General features: G+C 44.6%; 2 protein-coding genes across 4 annotated transcripts in view; both read right to left on the bottom strand.

Moving 5' to 3' along the window:
- Positions 1-8,590, bottom strand: part of Pax (paxillin) — an 84,402-nt gene extending 75,812 nt beyond the window's left edge. The window contains exon 1 of the transcript XR_014706212.1: positions 8,157-8,590. The gene's annotated coding sequence lies outside the window, so the exon portion shown is untranslated. The remainder of the gene's footprint in view (positions 1-8,156) is intronic.
- Positions 8,591-9,877: 1,287 nt separating this feature from the next.
- Positions 9,878-21,164, bottom strand: part of LOC146197702 (uncharacterized) — a 152,641-nt gene continuing 141,354 nt past the window's right edge. For all 3 annotated transcript variants that reach the window (XM_084599612.1, XM_084599611.1, XM_084599613.1), the window contains 3 exons: positions 12,036-12,111; positions 11,184-11,274; positions 9,878-10,301 (listed from right to left, as the gene is read on the bottom strand). In XM_084599612.1, the coding sequence (XP_084455738.1) occupies positions 11,198-11,274; positions 12,036-12,111 (153 nt within the window). In that variant the 3' untranslated portion in view covers positions 9,878-10,301; positions 11,184-11,197. The remainder of the gene's footprint in view (positions 10,302-11,183; positions 11,275-12,035; positions 12,112-21,164) is intronic.

Here is a 21,164-nt window from a genome sequence, read left to right as displayed (position 1 = left end):
CAAGCACAAAAGCGTATAAGCTTCTGAATAAGCTCAAGATACGCTACCAACGAAGCATATAAGCTCCTTAATGCATGCATTGAAGTGCATTCGCTGCAAATATGGTTTTTGCTGTTGAAGCAATTCAAAATCACATGGAAAAAAAAAAGAAAAGATGGTCAGGGGAAGTTAGGAACGCTAACGCTCATTTTCCAATAAAAAAAGGATTATGCTACCCACTCAAATATTTCCCAAAAGAAGTATAATGTTCTTCTCTGAATTGCTTGTAACCTTGCGATGTTTGTCTATGTTGACGAAGTCAAGTTCTGGTTGTTTACTACATTTTATTACCATTAGACATTAGAATGCCTTAGGTTCATGCAATTAACTTCTAACGTCCTTTCCGGCGCAGTAGATGCCTTGAATATCGTGGTTTAAAACTGCAGTCCAGAGCTAGTTTGAAATTACATTAACTTCCCCTACAAGCAGTAAAATTACGTCGTTTTTTTTATTTTCTGTGTGTGTGTAAAGGGGGAGGGGAGTCTCTCAAGGGCGCGACTTGATTACTCGCAATTTAAGTTTTTTGAATACCCACGCGCTTGTTCAGTGATTTCCTTTCGCAGTGCACACGCCCATTCTCACTGATTCCTCTTTTAGTAAACTCATTAAATAACTTCACATCTGACGTTGTTTTAGACAATAAAGGAGTATTTTTTTTTCTTTTTTTTTCTTAACACTGCTAATATACGGGAGTGCGAGAGTGCCGATCCGGAGCTATGTTCCACGCCATACCTCGAAAGTGAGACCTTAAAAAAAGCGCTTCTGATTAGGCGACGATGGAGGACGTTTATTCATAATTTGTATTCACTATATCGTTTGACGCGAGTAGCCAGACTTCATGCACTGCATGAACAGGTTGCCCAGGCTAGCAGATTTCTGCATATATGGAGGCAATCCGCGCAGCGCAGTAGTAAACGTGACACCTACTGCGTTACCTTCTAAGGCTGAAGTGCTCCTATGCACTGAAAATTTGACTAATTTGTTTGCATGACAGGATCTATGTCCTGAAAGACCATATTACAAAACACAGGCCAGGGAGTAAAGCAAAATGCAGTACTTGTGAGCAAGCCGATGGCGCTCACACTTGTTTCACAGCATTAACAAGTGAATTTCGCATAACACAAACACTTTCTTCAAGGTAATGCATCGCTTCGTAGCCAAGTCATAATGTAGTTACGGTTATAATTATACTGCAGCCATGTACAGTGCAACGGCAGCACGCAAAAGCTGCGTGTGTGCTAGCCGCTCCATGCTTTCGCGCTGCGTGTAGCAGACGACGCGCCCGGCAAGGAGCAAGACACAGGGGCAACAGTTCACTGCAACGCCGCTAGTTCTCGCGACAGCCACCTGAGACACACTCCTCCGCTGGGCGGTATAGAGAGTTTGTTCTAGTAACGTTGCACTGCACAGAGCGATGTGTTGCAGTTTTCCAAGAGACGATAGCATAAACATGGTATTTACTACACAAATGTGCTATATTTTTCATGAACTATTTACAGAGCTTTTATGAAATATGTCACGAAAAACACCTCCAAAAGAGGTAAGGCCCAGCACTTCACCAAGAGGCAATGTTCTTATGTAAGAGCATTGGAAGCAGGGGCGCAGCCAAGGGGCGCCCCACGCACGTGTCATACACGGGCGAAAAGAACAAAAACGCGAATCGTGCGTTCGGCGTGGCAGCGAACGAAACTGAACAGCCTCGCGTTTCGAGCGCGCCGACAATGATGGAGTACGAAAAGCCAGCCCACAATCACACACTAATGATGATACTACACATCTGAAAAATAATCTCTCGGGTTGTGAACATGACATCTTCATACCGTTGCATAAATGGATGGAAATGGTCTGTATTTGAACATACATGTCTTGTTCGAATTCATTGCCTCAGTCTATCGAAAAGCTGAAGGAGCCGATGAGCTGCGTTTAAATTTCGCATTAGGAAGTAACGTAATCGTCGCCAATTCTTTTTCTTCTACGATAAAGGCGCCTTCAATGAAATTATTATATGACCCAACAGAACTATTTCCCTAGAAAAATTTAACGAAATGGTTTTGGTCGCTGGCTGGTGACCGTTACTCGGCTGCATCATCTTTGGTTATGCTAACGATGCGGTCCGCTGGTGAACGAAGGTAGCAAACGAAAATGACGTGCAATTTATAGTTACTTTACACAATTTAAGACAGCGCCACGGGCGTCGTCGGATGTTTTAACCATGAACTGTGAGCGCTTAATGAAGCAATAATCGAAGCGTTAGCACGAACGGGTGTCCCAAACAATTTATTAGCAATTTGGATTGGTTTGGTCTCGTTTGTGGGGTTTAACGTCCCAAACAGACTCAGGCTATGAGAGATGCCGTAGTGGGAAGCTCCAGAAATTTCGACCACCAGGGGTTCTTTAGCGTGCATTGGTATCACATAGTACACGGGCGCCTTGCTTTTCGCCTGTATCGAAAAGCGGCTGCCGCGATCGGAATTCGATCCCGCATCCTTGGGCACAGGAGTCGATCGCCCTAACCGCTGCACCACCGCGGCGGGACAATTTTAATTTACGACACAGCCATAACAGGAACTCTCTCGGCATGCAGGGGGTAATAAAATGACCACAAAGTTTGGACGTCGCATGTAGCCTACAGCTGTGCAGGTAGAAGAAGCAACACAAAATGAGAACTCAAGTACGTACAAAATAACTGCGTCATTTCTACGCTGATGTAGCAAACTTCTGATGGGTGTTGCTTGGTGAGAGCAAAGGACGGCATGGCAAAGTGTGACATGTTGCCTGACTCCTCGAAACTGCGTGACCTCTATGGGGTCCCGGACAAATTTAGGCTACCTGGATTCACGCATCGGTGTTCTAGAGCGGTTGAGCTACCGCGATGGTCTATTAAGAAAAAAAATAAATAAAAGAAAGGTCAGTTCTGTTTTATACCTGCGTATGAATTATTGCATTGTTTGATCCCTTATTTAGTGTCGTTACCTGCACACCGATTCTCAGATTGAGATGCGCATTTCAAGACAAAACGGAGTCAACACGGGGGAGAGACATGACGGACGTGTGAAACACGATCGGAAACACACGCGGAGGGACGCGTCATCGCGGATTTCTATCAAAACCGACACGCGAGTGAAGCAGCTCGATCGCGCCGTATACGGCGCGTGACGTGCGCGGCCGGGCCTAGTGCATGCATGTATGCAGGGGGGCCGAATCATTTCCGCCACGGCTGCGAGCATTGCGGGCAAGCCATACCGAATGAGTCAGGGCGACACATTCCGAAGGACCACAGATAACGACGCAGCGATGGGCCCGAAGACGAAATAGTGCCTTATCTTGATTTCGAAGACGGACAAAGCGACGTTGCACAAAACACGCGGTGGAGATGCGCAATCAGTCACCAGGAAGCCGCATTTGGGCGAGGCCCGGAGCACCAACACATGATGCGGCGTCGTTTACGTCGCGAAGGTAGTCAGACTCAAGGTAAATTTTAGGTCACCAATATTAATAGTATGAATCATTTTTTTTTTTCGTAATTTTGCTGGGTGCGAATGCAACGCTGAATTATGGTATCCAGGGCTTCAGTATTAGCGCCGCTTTGAAAACAAATTGGAATGGAAGACAGTAACTACGTTTCTCCAGTAAAAGTCGATCATTAGAGCAACATGACAGCAGAACCTGCTCCTGCAAAACAGGCTTTTATATATAACTATGAGTGATCGTTGATACACCGAACACAACAGATAAACAGGTCGTTCTGAAGCACACGGCTGACGCAAGCAGCAAAGTTCAATTTGCTTCCTAACAGCGTCAACGGTTGTCAGCACGATCGCGTCCACGTAGTACATACAGCAGGATCCGGCGAAATTCGTTCCAAACTTGTATAGTCCTGTTTTGTTCGACTTCACAAGCGTTCTGGCTCCTTGATTGGAAGGGGTCGTTGGACGAATGTCGAAAGAACGTTATCCAAACGACTGTCACACGTGTATCAGCACTTGTCTATTGACGGCAGCTCCGAGTGCGTACTCCCACCTAGCCCTACAGATCGCTTTCTTCCATGTACCATACACAGCCTCCACAAGCGACCTGTTGTCCTCGAATCATAGCTTGTAAAAAGTTTTAGAACGGCTAAAATCCAAGAAAATGCGGTTAGCTGATACCACTGACGAGACTATTAAAAAGTATTTCGCGCAGCCAGAGAGAGAGGTTGACGTTGCAAGCTATTGGTAGGATTAGCCTTGCGGGTTCTGTCGGAAACTGCTCCAGCGTATAGCGATACTTAGATGTAAATAAGATCCATAATTAAAGTAGTGACGTAGGTATACATATATGCGGGCTTGTAGGTTTACGTCCCTATACACACACTCACTAACTCCAGCTGCAGTCAAGATCAGAGTCCTGAAAATATTTTAAAAGGCGGGAAGCCTTCTTTCTTAAAAGACCGTGTGGCGCTCCTGTAGACTCCAGAGGGAAGCGAGGAACAAAGAGGTTTTATATCCCCGCAGAGCCGAAGTACTCGGATGTCTGGGCACAAGGGGTGAGTGTTTCTTTGCAAGCAGATTTTACATTTTGGGCGACATATGCCATTCGGGTTGTTTATTCGCTACCCTGCAGACGGGTGGAGTCGCAACAATATCGAATTATGCAGACTGCCATGGGGAAACACAGTTAATGCTCTGTTAGCAAAGTGAACAATTTCTTCGTGAGAAAGGGTCAATGGACTCTCACACGCTTGGGCGATCGTAACTCCGCGGGGAACGCCTTTAGCCCTACCTCCCTGCGATGTGTATCTTCCACTCTTGATGGAGGTCACAGAGCCAACAGTCATGCGGAAGCCTGGGATCGAGGCATGGTGGGCGACAGTCACCTACCATGCCTCGATCCCAGGCTTCCGCATGACTGTTGGCTCTGTGACCTCCATCAAGAGTGGAAGATACACATCGCAGGGAGATAGGGCTAGTCTTAAGGCGTTCCCCGCGGAGTTGCGATATCGCTAGCTTTGTTTACACATCTATGGGCACCGCGGGCACATATGCTGTATCAAAATACTCTATTTTTGGGTGGCTTCGGGCCAGGCCTTTCATACACTTGTTCAATTTCTACCTCGTAAAGCGGCAGGAAAGTGAGAGCGTTCAGCATACCACCTGAGGTTCTTTAATGTGCACTGCGCCTCGCGTTTCTCCTTTATCGAAATGCGTTTGCCGCGCCTACCCCAATGGTAACATCGCCTGTAAATGTCCACTAAACAGATCTCATGAATTTTTTGCCAAAAATATTTCCTTTATGGTAAGTTGGTAACATTTCCAAAGACTGCCTTGACAAGATTTATGGCCGCCTTTTTCATGTCGCCTGACTACTGTGCCGGAGTACCCGGGTTCGAACCCGACCTCGGTGGCTGCGTTTCGATGGAGGCGAAACGGAGTGGCGTCCGTGTGCTGTGCGATGTCAGTGCACGTTAAAGAACCCCAGGTGGTCGAAATTTCGGAGTCCTCCACTACGGCGTCTCTGATAGCCTTAGTCGCTTTGGGACGTTAAACCCCACAAACCAACCAACCAACCAACCAAACTGCGTGGAAGGAGATCGGGACTGATGAAAAAAAAAAAAAAAAAAAAAAAAAGAAAGTAATAATAAAGGCTATACCACTACCGCCCGAAACCATTTCAGGTAACAAAAAAAAAAAAAAAAATGTGCTGCGAGCCGAAACGAAAAAAGAAGACAAAGCACAAAGTACCATGAAGTTTCAAATAAATTCTTATTCAACGGCTTTAATACTTACAGACTCATTATCGGCGTGCACTTCCCTATCTGCGTCTATTGAGTCGCAGTTCGCACATTTAAATTTCTCATCCTTCCTTATATTCAATCGAATAGGATAGTTTGCGTTCCTGGTCACAGGGGCCTTCATTTCAATGAGTCTGCCGATTCTTTAGCGAAAGCAGCCCCTAGTGGTCCGATATTTTACCCCCTTCCAACCTGTGCGATCGTCAAGGAAGCACGTTTTCGTAATTATATTTTAAGGCGAGAATTTCGTCCTAATGTCCTTACTTCCCTGGATGATTTTCATCACCTTTCACTCCTTTGGAGGAGTAGTAAAACCTGGCAAACTTGAAGTTTGCTTCACGCGACTTCGTTGTCGTGTTCCTCAACTAAACTTTTACCTTTACAGGCCTGGTCTTGCAACCTCCCTTGTTGCAATATTGTGATGAGCCATACACAATTGAACATATTTTACTCTTCTGTCGCCGATATACATCGCTAAGGAGGCGGCTTTTAGAAATGACAAACTTAGCTTGCAGTTGTCGCCTGTGCCGTACTAAATTTTCTACTGGAATCAAAACGTTTTCCATCATAATTGGTTGTTACATACTTTTTGCCCTTTATTGTGGATTATACTTTTTGCTATTCCATTTATTATATTGTTTTTAATCTCAATAATTAAAATTTCAGCAAGCCCATGCACAACTCTCAGCTATCACTGTCAGTGAACTGGATTTTATCAAAATTCTAATCTCAGTTCTACAGAATGGAATCTCAGAAACTGTAATCACCGCCTGGTCGTGGCCAATTCCTTTTGTGGGTATGCGCCACTTTATGAGGACAACAACAGTATAAAGTGGAAGCAGATACACCCCTACATAAAAAAAAAAAATCCTTTGGCGACTGATGTAACGAACGACAAAAACACCCTATAACTCAAATAATTGAAGTAGAACGAAAGGAAGAAAATGGTTTGCACGGTATAAAAAAGAACTGAACAATGCCCAGACGAAGACAAGTCCACTTGTCGAAACGTTGGCTCATCTGCGACCTGAGGCGTACCCTATTTACCCTTGTTCAGTTCTTTTTTATATCAAATAATTGAAGTCAATGTCATGCACCAAATCAGTTCATATCTAAACTGCTGGAATATAAACATGACTTATGTTCGCGGTTAACCTCTTCGGTGTGATGAAGCACAAGTTTTTGTTTCAGCTACAGTTCGGCGCTCTGGCCGGGCATTTATGTGAACAAAAATTATAACGGATAAGATAGCCATAAATGCATTTCTTCATCACGCTATGGCTACGAAACAGGCTTTGACAAGCGTGTTCAGTTAGCCCGTTTAGCACTCAAGGTTAGTACACTCTAGCAAGGTGGTATGCGTGAAGAAGCGCGGTTACAACACAAAAAGTTCAGATCCTGAAAGAAGAAAAAAAGATAAAAAAGCGTAATCTCAAACCATCGTCAATAATTTATGGTTATTCACGGCTATCTTTGTTTCCGTTCCTGCAGAAGTGCGAATTTATACCCGGCTATTGCTCTACGGAAATGGCCATAACGGAAACCGGTTAAGCAGTGCTACAAACCGCAACCTTTCAACGCATCATTCATCTCAGCCCCCGACGGATATTGCCAAAGTGACCCCGTGTTGGTTTTGCACACGGCGACGACCGCTACTTGCTTGCGTTGCCTCCGCCTCTGCGGTCAGAGATACACAAAATACATGCGCAGCGCGCTTTTTTTTTCGGCACCCAGTGACAACAGATGTATGTAAACTAATTTGTCAGCAAAGCTAATGACACGCCAACTAAATTTACGACTAGCATTAACAAGTTCTGACGTGCTAATGACTGATCGCACGGGTGCCTATAAAGAAAAGGCACTACAGAATATTTAAAGTGCTTTAGCATCGAACTACAACCTTCATGGCATTGAGCAATGGTGCTCGAACGTTACAATCTAGTACCGTATCTAGCCCTTCGTTTGAACATCTTATCTCACCATCCAGTGCCCTACACTTTACGACGTTCAGCGTTTCCAGCTCCAGGGACCAGAAACTTGGAAAATATTTGTCACCAAACAAATCATTTGGACGCGAACAGGGGTGCTGAAGTAGACGACATGCTTCGTGTCACTGAACAAGGTCGTCCGGCGGCCTTGGCAGTGCTCAGAAGACGACCAGTCAATCCCTGTGCCAAGTGAAGAACGAAGAAGCACTGGGAGCATTCCGAGCTGCTGCTGCTGCTGTCCAGAACCTGAGCCGAAGGAGCGCGCGGAAGCACTGGCCAACAGCGCGCCAGGCATACAGCGCCGGTCTCGAAACCAGTTCACTCAGCGCAGAATAAAGATCAAGCGAACGGCTGCTCACCTAAATCCTCCATCGTAGATCCCTTGAGGTGTCGGCGTAGGAGTGGTGCTGCGCAAGACGAGTTCCGAAGGCTAAGGATGAACAGCAAAAATAGAACAGCGGAGCGTTGTTCCAAAAAATACCCTGGCACAGCGTCACGCACGCACACGCATGCAGACAACCACTGGCACCACTGGTCTGGCGGGATCAACCGAGCGCGGGCGAGACGCGGCTCCGGTGCGAAGCAGTCGTAGCTACAGCTGCCTCCAACACAGTCTAATATGCTCGCTCTTGGACATAAGACGTTAAGGACAAGGTGAGAGCAAAATGAGTGTGCGTAGCTGACGCCGCACAGGCGAAAGTGGTCGCACGGAGTGCGGCAAACATACGCGCACGGAAACAACCAGCAACCGCCGGCTACCAAGCGCCCAGTGTTGTGGAACTGCGGCAAGAAAACCACCGCTGGTTGGCGCGGGTCTGGCCCGAAGATCTTCCGACTGGCGGTGAGGTCATAAGCAGCGTGACCTCATAGACGCGAACGCGGAAGAGTACACAGCGAGCCGTGGCCCGTGGCTACGAAGGCTCACCTAAGTAAAATACAATGAAAAAAAAAAAAAGAAAGAAAGATCGCGACGAATTGACGCGCACGGATTCGAGCGTGCCTGAACACGCACGAATTTCAGAAATCACGTATTGCTTGTGCTTGTAGCGCGGTTGGCAGTGCAATCGTCGTAGCTGCATATGCAAGAGGAAGAACGCGTTTCCTTTCTTTATTCTACGGGACCAATTTATCGTTTGGATGTTATGAAATGCACGCCTACCACGCAGCTGACACAATGGGCCACTCTTGGCTGGCAGCTCGCTTTCTTGGAGCTGGCCCAATTCTTGAACTGCAATACATCGTCACACAATTTTTTTCGCAACTGCACCTCCCCCCCCCCTCCCCCCTCCCCCGGGTCTGAACTTGCATTGTGCTAAATGAAGTCTATTTGTCCCAGATACTTCTTACCACATTCAAATGTGATTGTCTCCAGTTATGTAGGTATTGTTGAATAGAAAAAAAGAAATTCCAGACATATATAACTGGGAGGGATAAAATGAATGACCAAACAGCCTTTCAATTATTCACTAGACATATGCTATTCTCAGCTTTCTTGAGATAGTGTCTGTCAGTACTGAACAGCAGCTAGACTTCCAATAAATAGGTAATTACAAGTCAACAATGCAGGAGCAAAATTCCTCAAAAGAGGCCTCCAAACTCCATCCATACTGGAAGCAATTGGCTATACTGAGACACAGGGAACTTTGCCCCTCTTGTGTCAGTAGGTGACAAGGGGTACTGTATTGGTGACTAGTACGTGTTCAGTACCCAGAAGAAAGGAAAGAAAAAAGAAAAAGTTGGCCAGTCTAGGAGGCAATGGACAAAGGCTGGTGGTGTCCCTGACTGCATCCTTGAGATGTAACTGAGTACAGATAATTTTATTCAGTAAAACAGCATGCTGCATTCAAATGCTGCAGCATGGTTTAAGAGCTGGAAAAATGATGTTTCTATCTAAGTGCACTTCATTGTGGGCGTACAAATATACCGTTGCTGTTATCACTGAAATTATGTATTTTTCTTGAATTCTACGAATTCAAATAATGTGAGTAGTCTCAAATATTCATTACATTTAACACAGGAGTATGAAAACCCCAAGTGCAAAAGCTTGAAAAGAAAAAGAAACTGAAGAGGAATCGAAACATTGTTAAAATGCAAACTCAATATTTTATTCATCAAATGTTGGAACTTATATCACACGTTTGTGTGCACACTCAAAGTGACGTTGGCAGGAAGAACGCTATTATGGGCAATGAAAAGAAATTGACTAGAAAGTTGATTAATGAAAACTACTGCAATGAAACAATGAATTATCTTGAAATAACACTTTGCTGAGCCTAATATGATTTATAAAAACAAAACGGAAGTAAAAATAACATTACGCACCTAACTGAAAACACGTACACAAAACACTTCAAACGTACAGCTTCAAAAAATATTGCATAGAGCGATACGGCATGACCGCATATCAGTTTTGAACATTGCATGAGTTTGGTAGTTCTTGCAAAAGTTTGGTCGGTGGCTTCGATGTCACTTCTGTGCAGTCTGCGCCTAAATTGTTTGTACATCTGCAAAATAAAAAGAATGAGTTCATTCACAAAACTGCCACTGACTCCTGGATGTTAGGACATCAGCTACTAGTAGCAGCTGGGATTTAGCATTTAAAACATAAGCAACAGCGTCACTGCTACAGTAGGCACTCACTGATAGCACAACTTCCAACGACTGAAAATGCTTTTCAATTACACTCAATGCATAGCGCACATCCATTACAACCCCCCCCCCCCCCCCCCCCCCCCCACACACACACACACAAAAATAATCTCTAAGGCATACTTTATAGTTATACATGGTGTGTAACATCCGACACTGCAGCTGAGGAAGAGGATAGGGTTACATCATTGCAAGTTAGAAATGCAATTATGATGACAATGCAAACAAGTTCTAGCCAACAACGCTCATTGAAAATGAACAGAGCATTGCATTTTCAACCAGTATGTTGGAAAAACAAAATGATTCAGTCCTTGTTCTGAATTTGTGTACTTCATGTTCATGATAAACTAGCTTGGATGTGTACAGACCAAATTATGCAATGATCACACCACAAACCTGCCACAAATCTGCCAGAAACCAATCAATTAGCAACCTTCTTACTAGTCAATTCTGACTAGCAAACATATAGACCAGTAGAAGCAGGGCTAACTGACAAGTTTGTAACAGCTTTTGTGATGTGCGTGATGGGGCTCAATTATGCAAAAATGCATAATTCGGCTCCAGATGAAAAATGCTCACATGGGAAAGAGGGCATGAAACAGGTGAAAGAACGTAGTGAAGGCTCCAACATACCACTAAGCACTGCTAGACGGTGAGATATACATGCAGAGAGATGAGGAGAAGAGATGTTAAAAGCTCGATTTCTTTTTGTTCTTCCTTATGAGAGAGGCACTCACATGTCCTGTGACTGTCATGAGAGGAGAAAGGCATCAAAGTCGATGCACTGCCTCAGTACACCTGTCAGAATGAATTCAGCTGAGTAGATGCCTGGAACAGAAGAAGAGAACACTTTTTATCTGCCAGGCACATGAAAATTGTGGCTTCAAGTCAGGGCAAACTTTGGTGCACAGTAGAGCATTGGATCTCAAAAACTAGGGTTCCAAGGTGGCATTTTTGTGCTTCCCCTGCACATATGTACACACATCGTCAAGATAACAGGGTGCGTTTGGTAATGTATATTTTAGTCATTGCATTTCCTTACATTGTACAAGAAAATGAAACAAGCAATGGCGACTGATAAAGAAGTCAGTATGTATTCGTTGCTGTTTGTAGGTTGGCCAAAATCAAAAACGATTTAGATTTTTCTTGTTTTGTGCTCTTGTAGGCTCGCAACAGGTTATAGGTGAGCATGTCTTCCACTATTATGTCTGAGAAAAATTGGCCCTGTATGATCCAAAAATTGTTTTCAACAATGCATATTTCCTTTTTTGTATCACAGCAAGCTTACATATGTTTGATTTGGTAGTGTTTCCCCAAACTAGTGTGCAGCAGTGCAACAGTGAATTGAAAAGGGCATTATACAAAAGCTTTCTGATAATAACAGAAAATTCTGATGCAATTAGTACCACCAATGGTTGCTTTAAGAGAATGCCAATTTGTGGGCATAAATAGGGCCACAACTTACTGTTAAAAAGATTGACCGCGGTACAATCATGAGAGAAAATCAGGTCCAAATGGACTCAATACAGACCAGATTAAGAACATAGTCAATGAACGTCAAGCGAGCCCAAAGTCATCACGCTACTCACTGATGTTTTTTGACATGTAGTCCCGGCAAAGATGCAGGTCATTGTCGCAGGAGATGACAACAAACTTGGTTCCTCCCTGAAAAACAAGTAAAAAAAAAAGCAAGCCCAAGTTATATACATCATCTATGGAGAAGTTCAAGCATGTAACCATGTACCATTGCAAACAAACAAATTTCTGCCAACCATGATTGCAGTGGGCAAATTGTATGCCTGCAGCATTTATTATGAAAGTGCGTACATTCAATTTTCCAGTCCCGGACTACTTGCTGACAGGTCCCGGCTTCTGCTCTGACAGGAAGTAGCGTTATGGTCACACGACCTTCCAAGTTCCCGCCATCAGCTAGTTCATTGTCTGCTTTAGTAGACTATGCCAATCATCAGCCACCATGACGCAGTTCTTTCACAGTGACGTCATATGCATGCTTATTTCCTGGTGTGCCTGTAATACTAAAGATAGATAATACAGGTGCGAAAGAAATGATGCATTTTGCAAACGAGTTGCGAAATTCCTGACTGCAAAGCGTTTAACAGAACAGGGTTTGCTTGGCGCTGCTGTTCACAAAGTTCTTCCAAGGGCCCAGATCACTGCACCTGAAAGCAGACGAAAGCGTTTGCAAAATCATTTACGACAAGAATTAGCTGCTCCAGCACACAGCGGTTTACTTATGATGCTTTCAGGCCTGCGTGCTTTTTTCATTGAAAAGATAGCGAAACAGGTGAAGCACTTCTGGACAGCATGAGCAAACAATCCGTGAAAGCGAAGATGCAAGATTCAAATGTCTTACAGCTGCTTAGAGACCAGCTACAGAACACGTGCCACAGTTTAACGCTCAATAGTGCCGCTGGCAGGGCGCTACTTTCCTGGGAGCTGCACTGGCATGCAAAGCTTCTGGGCTGCACAAGAAAAATCGAACTTCGGACTCGTGTCAGCAAGTAGTCCAGGATGCTCGGGACTGAATGCCGAATATGATATGCCGGAAGCATTTAGTACGACGAAATGTGCAGTGCACACAGGGGCTGCATTCCAAATGTGTCTACTAAGTGGACGTGCCTAAATATTATAAAAACATGCGTATAATACAAGGTCTCTCCCCCCCCCCCCCCCCCCCCCCCCTTTTTATTTTATCCTGTCAGATTTCCGCCATGTATTAGTACATGCGGATCCGAAAAAAATTGCAACATAAATTTGCAGTTCAGGCCTCGTTATTAATCAGCGCTATCAGCAGCAGGCTTCCGGCAAGAGGAGACACAGATCTAGCAATGGCGTCGGCTGACTGTTTCGATGGTTTCGGTTTTACCATGCTAACTACGTGATCCTCGCAACCACAGTGCTCGCGGAGCACACGCGAATGGAAGCATGCCAAGCTTAGCTCGCACAATATCTCACACCTTGCATGGGTATCTCACGAGCCTCTCCAGCCATGCGGCCATGTCTATAGCCAAATCGCAGATGCTTGACCAGCATTCCCATGAAGCACGTATGTCGCGCTTTCAATAAATGCGGGATACTGAACGTGTTTAGAGGTACCGAAAATGACTTTATACAGTAAGCTGTCTCTGGCAAGGGACTCTCGAGATAGAATACAAGTACCGGACGACGCCGATAGCAAAAATTCCAAATCCGAGAACATTTCCAGGGCACATAAGCCACGCGCCTGCACGCAGTGCTAGACGCAAACAGGCGTGAGCGCAGCGCATGATGGCCGGCTGCTTGTATGCTGCCATCCCGCATCCAAGTTGGAAACGACCTACTGGTTTTAGAATTGCCGGAGGACCGATTGGCGGGGCGATCGTGAGGTGCTTTTTTCATCACGATGTATGACATTCTCCGCAATCATACGTCTCAGCACGAGAAGGGGAGCAATACAGCAGCAGAACATGAAGGTTCATGGCACCTGGTGTGATTGCATTGGACACGAAAGCGCAGAGCGTATATGAATTGTGGGGCAACCACGAAATGTAGTGCAAATAAATACCTCTGCAGACCTTTGCTTGCTTGCATTATATGCGGATGAAAACTTTTCCGTTTTTGCGATTCCGAAATTACATCTCGTATTATATGTGGGTACGTATTATATGCGGGTTCTTACGATAAGCATGGCTCAGCCAGGGTGTATCCTTCTCCTTCAGAAAGCGAACCGTAAATATTCAAACAGTTTTAGAAAAAGTGCTTCTCACTCGGTTGGAATTGAACAATTCAAACAGTGAAAGCATAGTTCACAAACCTTCTATATGTGCAAAAATTATTAGGGGTGTAAAAATACTGAAATTTTTGAATATGAATAGGGGGAAAAAATGCTTTCGAACATTGAATATCTGATGATTGAAGAAAAAGAGAAAATTAATAAATAGCAAATATTGTTTGCCTTATCTCAGAATGCACATAGTATTTGCAAACAAAATTAAATTATAGGAGTGCACAATAGTGTATGCCCTACTGAAAAATCCAGAATAGGTTTTTTACAAGATTCCATGTACCAATTTATTTTACAGAAAGTACCTACATGAAAAGAGGTGAAGCTGTCACCACTGCTGAAAAGAGTACTCAATATTTCATGGGAGAAGAAGGAGTGTTCGAAGTAACCAAAAGCCTGAGCTCGAATGTGTCTGGAAAAACTGCTGCAAACCATTTGTATCAAAGTAATTTTATTTAATGAACAGTTGCACGATGGTTGTTTACATATTAGATGAAACACAAAGAAGAACGACGTTTTTTTCCTAGTTTTGTCAAATGTTTTGCTTTGCGCACAATGTCGGGAAGGTCTGCCTTTTTTCAGTGGTCCCTCTTTACGAAACTGCCCCATTGCATTTTGAGGATGCTTCACCACACAGTCAATATGGTCAAGCATTGCAAGAAGCGTACAGTGCAGAGACTTCAAAAATTTTCAGCGTTTTCAGATATTTGAAAACTTCCAAATATCAGTTTTTCGAATCGAATATGAATCAAATCACAAAATATTCAATTAGTATTCAAAATTTTGAATATCCACACCTTTAGAGATTATAAATTTCTAGTTGATCTAAACTGGCAGTGAAGCATGTTGACCTTTCCAAACGAGTTAGCTATTTCCTCAAGTAAGCTACTGCCAGCACGTGGCAAAAGCCCAAGCGATGATGGCCTGACAGACATCGAGGTCACCACCACGCGGCCAGTGCGCGCTTGTGTGTCAGAAAACTAAGTGCGACACCATGCGCACATCCGTGTGTGTAGTCACGATGCAGGCAGCACCTTTTGGATCATCATATGCATGCATATGAAAGCAACTTGGCTTATGGACAACAGTGTAAGGGGGTGAATTGCAGTACGCATACTCTGTTTCAGTTGTTTCAAGGCAACAGCCTTGTTCCTTCTCCACTTTTATCAGAACCTAAAAACTACGCATCTTAGGCCACAGAGGATAAGAAAAAAATGTGTGACAGAAGTGTCGGACCCAAGGCCAGCCACCGCAACTGCATCGCGTACAGTGCAGCATAAATGCTGAGGCTGACGTAGTTCTGTTTTCATGCAACAAAGTTTGCATGGCCTGTCATGCAGTCCAGCGAAGAGGGCTTTGAGTCACTGTGGACGTTGCGTTTTGAATGGCTTTCCATAGCCAAAAATTTGTCTTCAGGTGCCATGAGCGGGTGTGACAGTTGGGGTCCTGCTACTGTTTCTCTTTGGTGCATTTTGCAAGCTGTCTAGTTCAACTCTGCACCCCGCTGTTAATTAATCACTGATTTCACTCCTCTAGCAAGAAAGCATCCATCTTACAACGCTTTATGACAGAATTCAGTAAACTCTCTTCTCTATGTGAGTGACAACTCAAAATGTAATATATTAAGACTTTTTCAATGACAGCAACTGTCATTAAATAATTGTAAAAAAGGTATTACTGCACAATTCCTGCTTTCTTACTTAATATGTGGTAGGCCTTGCAGGAATAACAAACTACACTGATGATGGGTGAAAATTTGCCTGTGTTTCTTTTCATAGATGCATTCCGCAAAGAAATGTTTTTCTGTATTTCATCATCATCATCAGCCTGATTATACCCACTACAGGGAGAAGGCCTCTCCCATATTTCTCCCCTTAACCCGGTTCTGTGCTAGCTGCATCCACTTGACCCCTGCGAACTTCTTAATCTCATCCGCCCACCTAACTTTCTGCCGCCCCCTGCTACGCTTTCCTTCCCTTGGAATCCAGTTTGTTACCCTCAGCGACCATCGGTTATCCTCTCTTCGCACTACATGTCCTGCCCATGTCCATTTCTTCTTCTTAATTTCTACTAGAATGTCGGTAACTTGAGTTATTTCTCTGACCCACTCTGCACGCTTTCTATCTCTTAATGTTACCCCTACCATTTTTCGTTCTATAGCCCTCTGGGTTGTCCTCAACTTAAGTAGAACTCTCTTGGTTAGCCTCCACGTTTCAGCCCCATAGGTGAGTACAGGCAAGATGCAAGTGTTGTATACTTTCCTCTTGAGCGATACCGGTAAGCTGCTAGTCATAATCTGCGAGTGCTTGCCAAATGCGCTCCATCCCAATCGTATTCTTCTTGTTATTTCCTTTTCGTGGTCCGGATCTGCGGCTACTACCTGTCCTAAGTAGACATATTCGCCTACTACTTCCAGTATTTCGCTACCTAATGTAAACTGCTGTTCCTTCCCGAGGCTGTTGAACATTACCTTAGTCTTCTGCATATTGATTTTCAAGCCTACCTTTCTACTTTTCCTGTCTAGGTCATCAATCATTATTTGCAGTTCATCCCCCGAGTTGCTTAGCAAGGCAATGTCATCAGCAAATCGCAGATTACTGAGGTATTCTCCATCTACCCTTATCCCTAGCTGCTCCCATTCCAAGTCTCTGAATACTTCCTCTAAACAAGCTGTGAATAGTACTGGGGAGATTGTGTCTCCTTGCCTAACACCTGTCTTTATGGGAATTTTGTTACTTTCTTTATGCAGAACTATGGTTGCTGTGCAGCCACTATATATATCTTCCAGCACTTTCACGTACGGCTCGTCTACCCCCTGATTTCGCAATGCCTGCATCACCGCCGAGGTTTCAACTGAGTCAAATGCTTTTTCGTAATCAATGAATGCTATGTATAAGGGCTGGTTATATTCCGAGCATTTTTCTATCACCTGATTGATGGTATGGATATGATAGATAGTAGAGTACCGTTTCCGAAACCCTGCTTGATCCTTTGCTTGATTGCAGTCTAAGGTTGTCCTGATTCTATTAGCGATTACCTTAGTAAATACCTTATACGTAACAGACAGTAAGCTGATTGGTCTGTAATTTTTAAGGTCCTTAGAGTCCCCTTTCTTGTGAATGAGGATAATGTTTGCATTCTTCCATGGTTCCGGTACCGTCGATGACACCAGGCACTGCGTATACAGGGTGGCCAGTTTTTCTAGCACGATATCCCCCTCCCCCATCCTTCAGCAAATCTGTAGTTATCTGATCCTCTCCAGCTGATTTCCCCCCTTTCATAGTTTCTAGTGCTTTCTTGACCTCGTCCTTCGTCACTGGTGGAACGTCTGACTCTTTTTCCCTACCTCCAATCTCATTACGGTCCTGACTACTTTGACTACTGTAGAGATCTGTATAGAACTCCTCGGCTACTTTGATTATCTTTTCCATATTAGTGATGACGTTGCCCGCCTTGTCCCTTATCGCATACATCTGGTTTTTGCCTATGCCCAATTTCTTCTTTACCGCTTTAAGGCTTCCCCCATTCTTTACAGCATGCTCAATTTTCTCCATGTTATACTTCCTTATATCGGCCACCTTGCGCTTATTGATTAGCTTTGATATCTCGGCCAATTCGATCTGGTCTGTTGGATTGGAAGCTTTCATACACTGGCGTTTCTTAATCAAATCTTTCGTCTCCTTAGAGAGCTTGCCGGTATCCTCTCTAACTATCCTACCGCCTACTTCTACCGCGCACTCAGTAATGATATCTCTGAAATTATTGTTCCTTATGTCGCCATCCTCAGTCAGAGCTGAAAACCTATTCTGTAGTGAGATCCTGAACTCTTCTGCCCTCCCCCTCACCGCTAATTCGTTGATGGGTTTCTTTCTTACTAATCTGTTGCGTTCCTTTTTCAGATTTAGGCTAATTCGGCACCTCACCATCCTGTGGTCACTGCATCGCACTTTCCCGATTACCTCTACATGTTGCATAATGGCGGGGGTTGAACACATTATGAAGTCGATTTCATTTTTAGTCTCTCCGTTAGGACTTTTCCATGTCCATTTCCGGTTCTTCCGTTTGCTGAAGAAGGTATTCATGATTCGTAAGTTATTGCGCTCTGCAAACTCAACTAGCAACTCCCCCATGCTATTCCTAGAACCAATGCCATAATCACCTACTGCCTTGTCTCCTGCCTGTTTTTTCCCTACCTTGGCATTGAAATCGGCCATTAGTACAGTATACTGCGTCTTTACTTTTCGCATTGCCGATTCTACATCTTCATAGAAGCTTTCGACTGCCTGGTCATCATAACTACATGTAGGTGCATAGGCCTGTACTACCTTCAGTTTATACCGCTTATTAAGCCTAATTACGATGCCTGCAACCCTCTCATTAATACTATAGAATTCATCTATATTACCCGCTATATACCTATTGACAAGGAAACCTACTCCTAGTTGTCGCCTCTCTGGTAAGCCTCGATAACACAGTACATGCCCATCCTTCAGTACAGTATATGCCTCATTCGGCCTCCTAACCTCACTAAGCCCTATGACCTCCCATTTCATGCCCTCTAGTTCCCCTAACAGCACTGCTAAGCTAGCTTCACTAGCTAGGGTTCTAGCATTAAATGTTGCCAGGGTCAGTTTCCAATGGCGGCCTGTCCAGCGGAGCCAGGCTTTCTTAGCACCCTCTGCTGCGTCACAGGTCTGACCGCCGCCATGGTCAGTTGTTCCGCAGCCGCTGGTGACTAAGGGCCGGGGTTTTATGGAGCTTATCATAGGAGGTTGCGGCCAATTACTGCACCAGGGTGGCCAACTCCTGTTCTGGTGAGGGAGTGCGTTGCCGGAGGTGTTCACCGGCATCAGGTCGCACCCCGAACCTGTCTTATACAATTCCATCAACACGCAATTTTTTTTTTTTTCATCTGGTGGAGAATTGTGCAGCACCGGGATTTGAACCCCGGTCCTCTTGCATGCGAGGCGGATGTTCTACCGCTACGCCACCGCTGCCCCTCCCTGTATAGGGTTTTTTTTTTTTTTTTTTTCCCTGTATTTAAACCATCTGTAATAATTTTTCAAACTAGTATTTGAAAATATTTTGCTTGTGACCAATTTTCATCACTCATAGTATATGCCTTGTACAAAAGTTGTTATTTACACATCTGTAATAAATTTTGCCTTTTCCGGCCATTTTGTGCAGAAGAGTTCACCTGTAATGTGACTTGACACTACTTGAACAACATTCGAATTCGCTTTGCACCCAGAATTTTGCACTTCACGCAGCTCTAAGGAGAACGCTGCCATGTCATCTCAGAATGCATTAGACAAGCAGAAACTCCCGGGTGCTTTAAATCAAACACTTGTCTATAAAACATGAGTGGTTACTGCACTTCACGCAATTGGCACTGTGAGCGGGCTCTGCCTCTACTGCTTCATACTGTGAAGGACGCTACAGAGGCCGTCAACATTTACAAGCAGTCCTAGTAATTTTTGCCTTGTTCTCATCTTAAAGGCAGGTATTCACCAAATAAACTGACCGTGATGCAAGAAGTCCCTGCCAGTTCTGCAATGTCCAGTACTTAAAACTTGGAATATTTCAAGCATTTTCTACAGTACCCTGAAATTCCAATCAATGAGTGTTTACTGTGTTCCATTCTTTAGCATGTTCATTGCAGAAAATGCTCAGCTTTGTGCGGCTGTTGCAGCAGTTCAGCGCACTCAGTTTTGTTGTTTGAAGCATTTTCAAATGGTGTTTTTGTTGCATGTGGGTTAGTATGAATCATCAGTGCCGAGGTTCAAATGAGGGCGACATCTTTTTTACCCTTTGCCACGCAGGTGTATACCATTAAAATACAGTTCCCACCTTAACACATTAGAATGCGCGTGCAAACAAATCCTAACATCTATTCTTTTTTACTTAGCATATTTATTCGCATAGCTTACTAAAAATAATCCGAAAATTTGGGGGTGCATTCATTACAGGGGGTCACCTTAGAAAAAATTGAAGCAGTTAACTTGAGTCTAAAATTTAGCCTGGTGAAGTAAGTACTTCACACGATATGACTCACCTCGTCACTAAAACAAAGTACAGTCGAACCCGGTTATATCAAACCCGGATATATCGAATTTTGGTTATATCGAACTTGCAAAATATCCCCTTGGATATCCCATGTAAAAGTATAGGAAGGCAGCGTCATTATATTGAACTCAATTTCACCGGTCGTTCAATATATCGAACTCCGCACCACGCACTGGAAAGTGGGCCTTCCCCAAAGACGATCGCATCACCCTTGGCCGTTTGCCGCGTGACGTTTTCAAGCCACGCGCGGAAGGAATGAGGGGACAGTTAGGCGACGGCTGCTCTGGGCAGCGCCGCACCCATTCCCAAAAGGCGTGCGCATCTGCAGTTATCGTTTCCCGCGCGCCAGCACATGACGTTTGCAAGCCATGTGCGTGGGTGTGCCCATTCTTTTGCCAAGCTATCTTTCCTTCAGCAGGCGCTACGCATGCGCCAAGCCAGCTCAGCCCGTTTTCAGACAGACGTCGGACGCTTTAGCGTGTGTTGCGAACCCCCTGCGCGCGGCGGCTGACGTGGCTCTCTCTTTCTCTCTATTTTTTTTTTTTTTTTGCGAGAGTCATTCATTTTTATCGGTGTGCTGTATGCGCGGCGTAGCGTAAGATATGGGGGCTGCAGACGTTAAGAAGCGGCAGGGCTTTTTTTTTTTTTTTTTGGCGGGAGTCGTTTATCCTTGCATGTATGAATCAACGACAGCGCACGGTCAGCTGCTGCGATCATGATGTCCGTTCCAAGCGTGGCGTGATAAATCGAACCAGGCTTGTGCAATCAAGCCATCACGAGCACTCTGCCAAGTTCGCTCCCCATAACCGCAGGAGCTATCAAAAGATAAACGCGCCCTGACATTATCGCTGCGCAGCATCTTGGCCCG

This window comes from Amblyomma maculatum, chromosome 3 (assembly GCF_055883805.1).
Source record: "Amblyomma maculatum isolate TAMU_Amacu chromosome 3, ASM5588380v1, whole genome shotgun sequence".
NCBI lineage: Eukaryota > Metazoa > Arthropoda > Arachnida > Ixodida > Ixodidae > Amblyomma > Amblyomma maculatum.
Note: the sequence above shows the minus strand (reverse complement) of the source record. Positions and strands in the feature narration are given on the sequence as shown.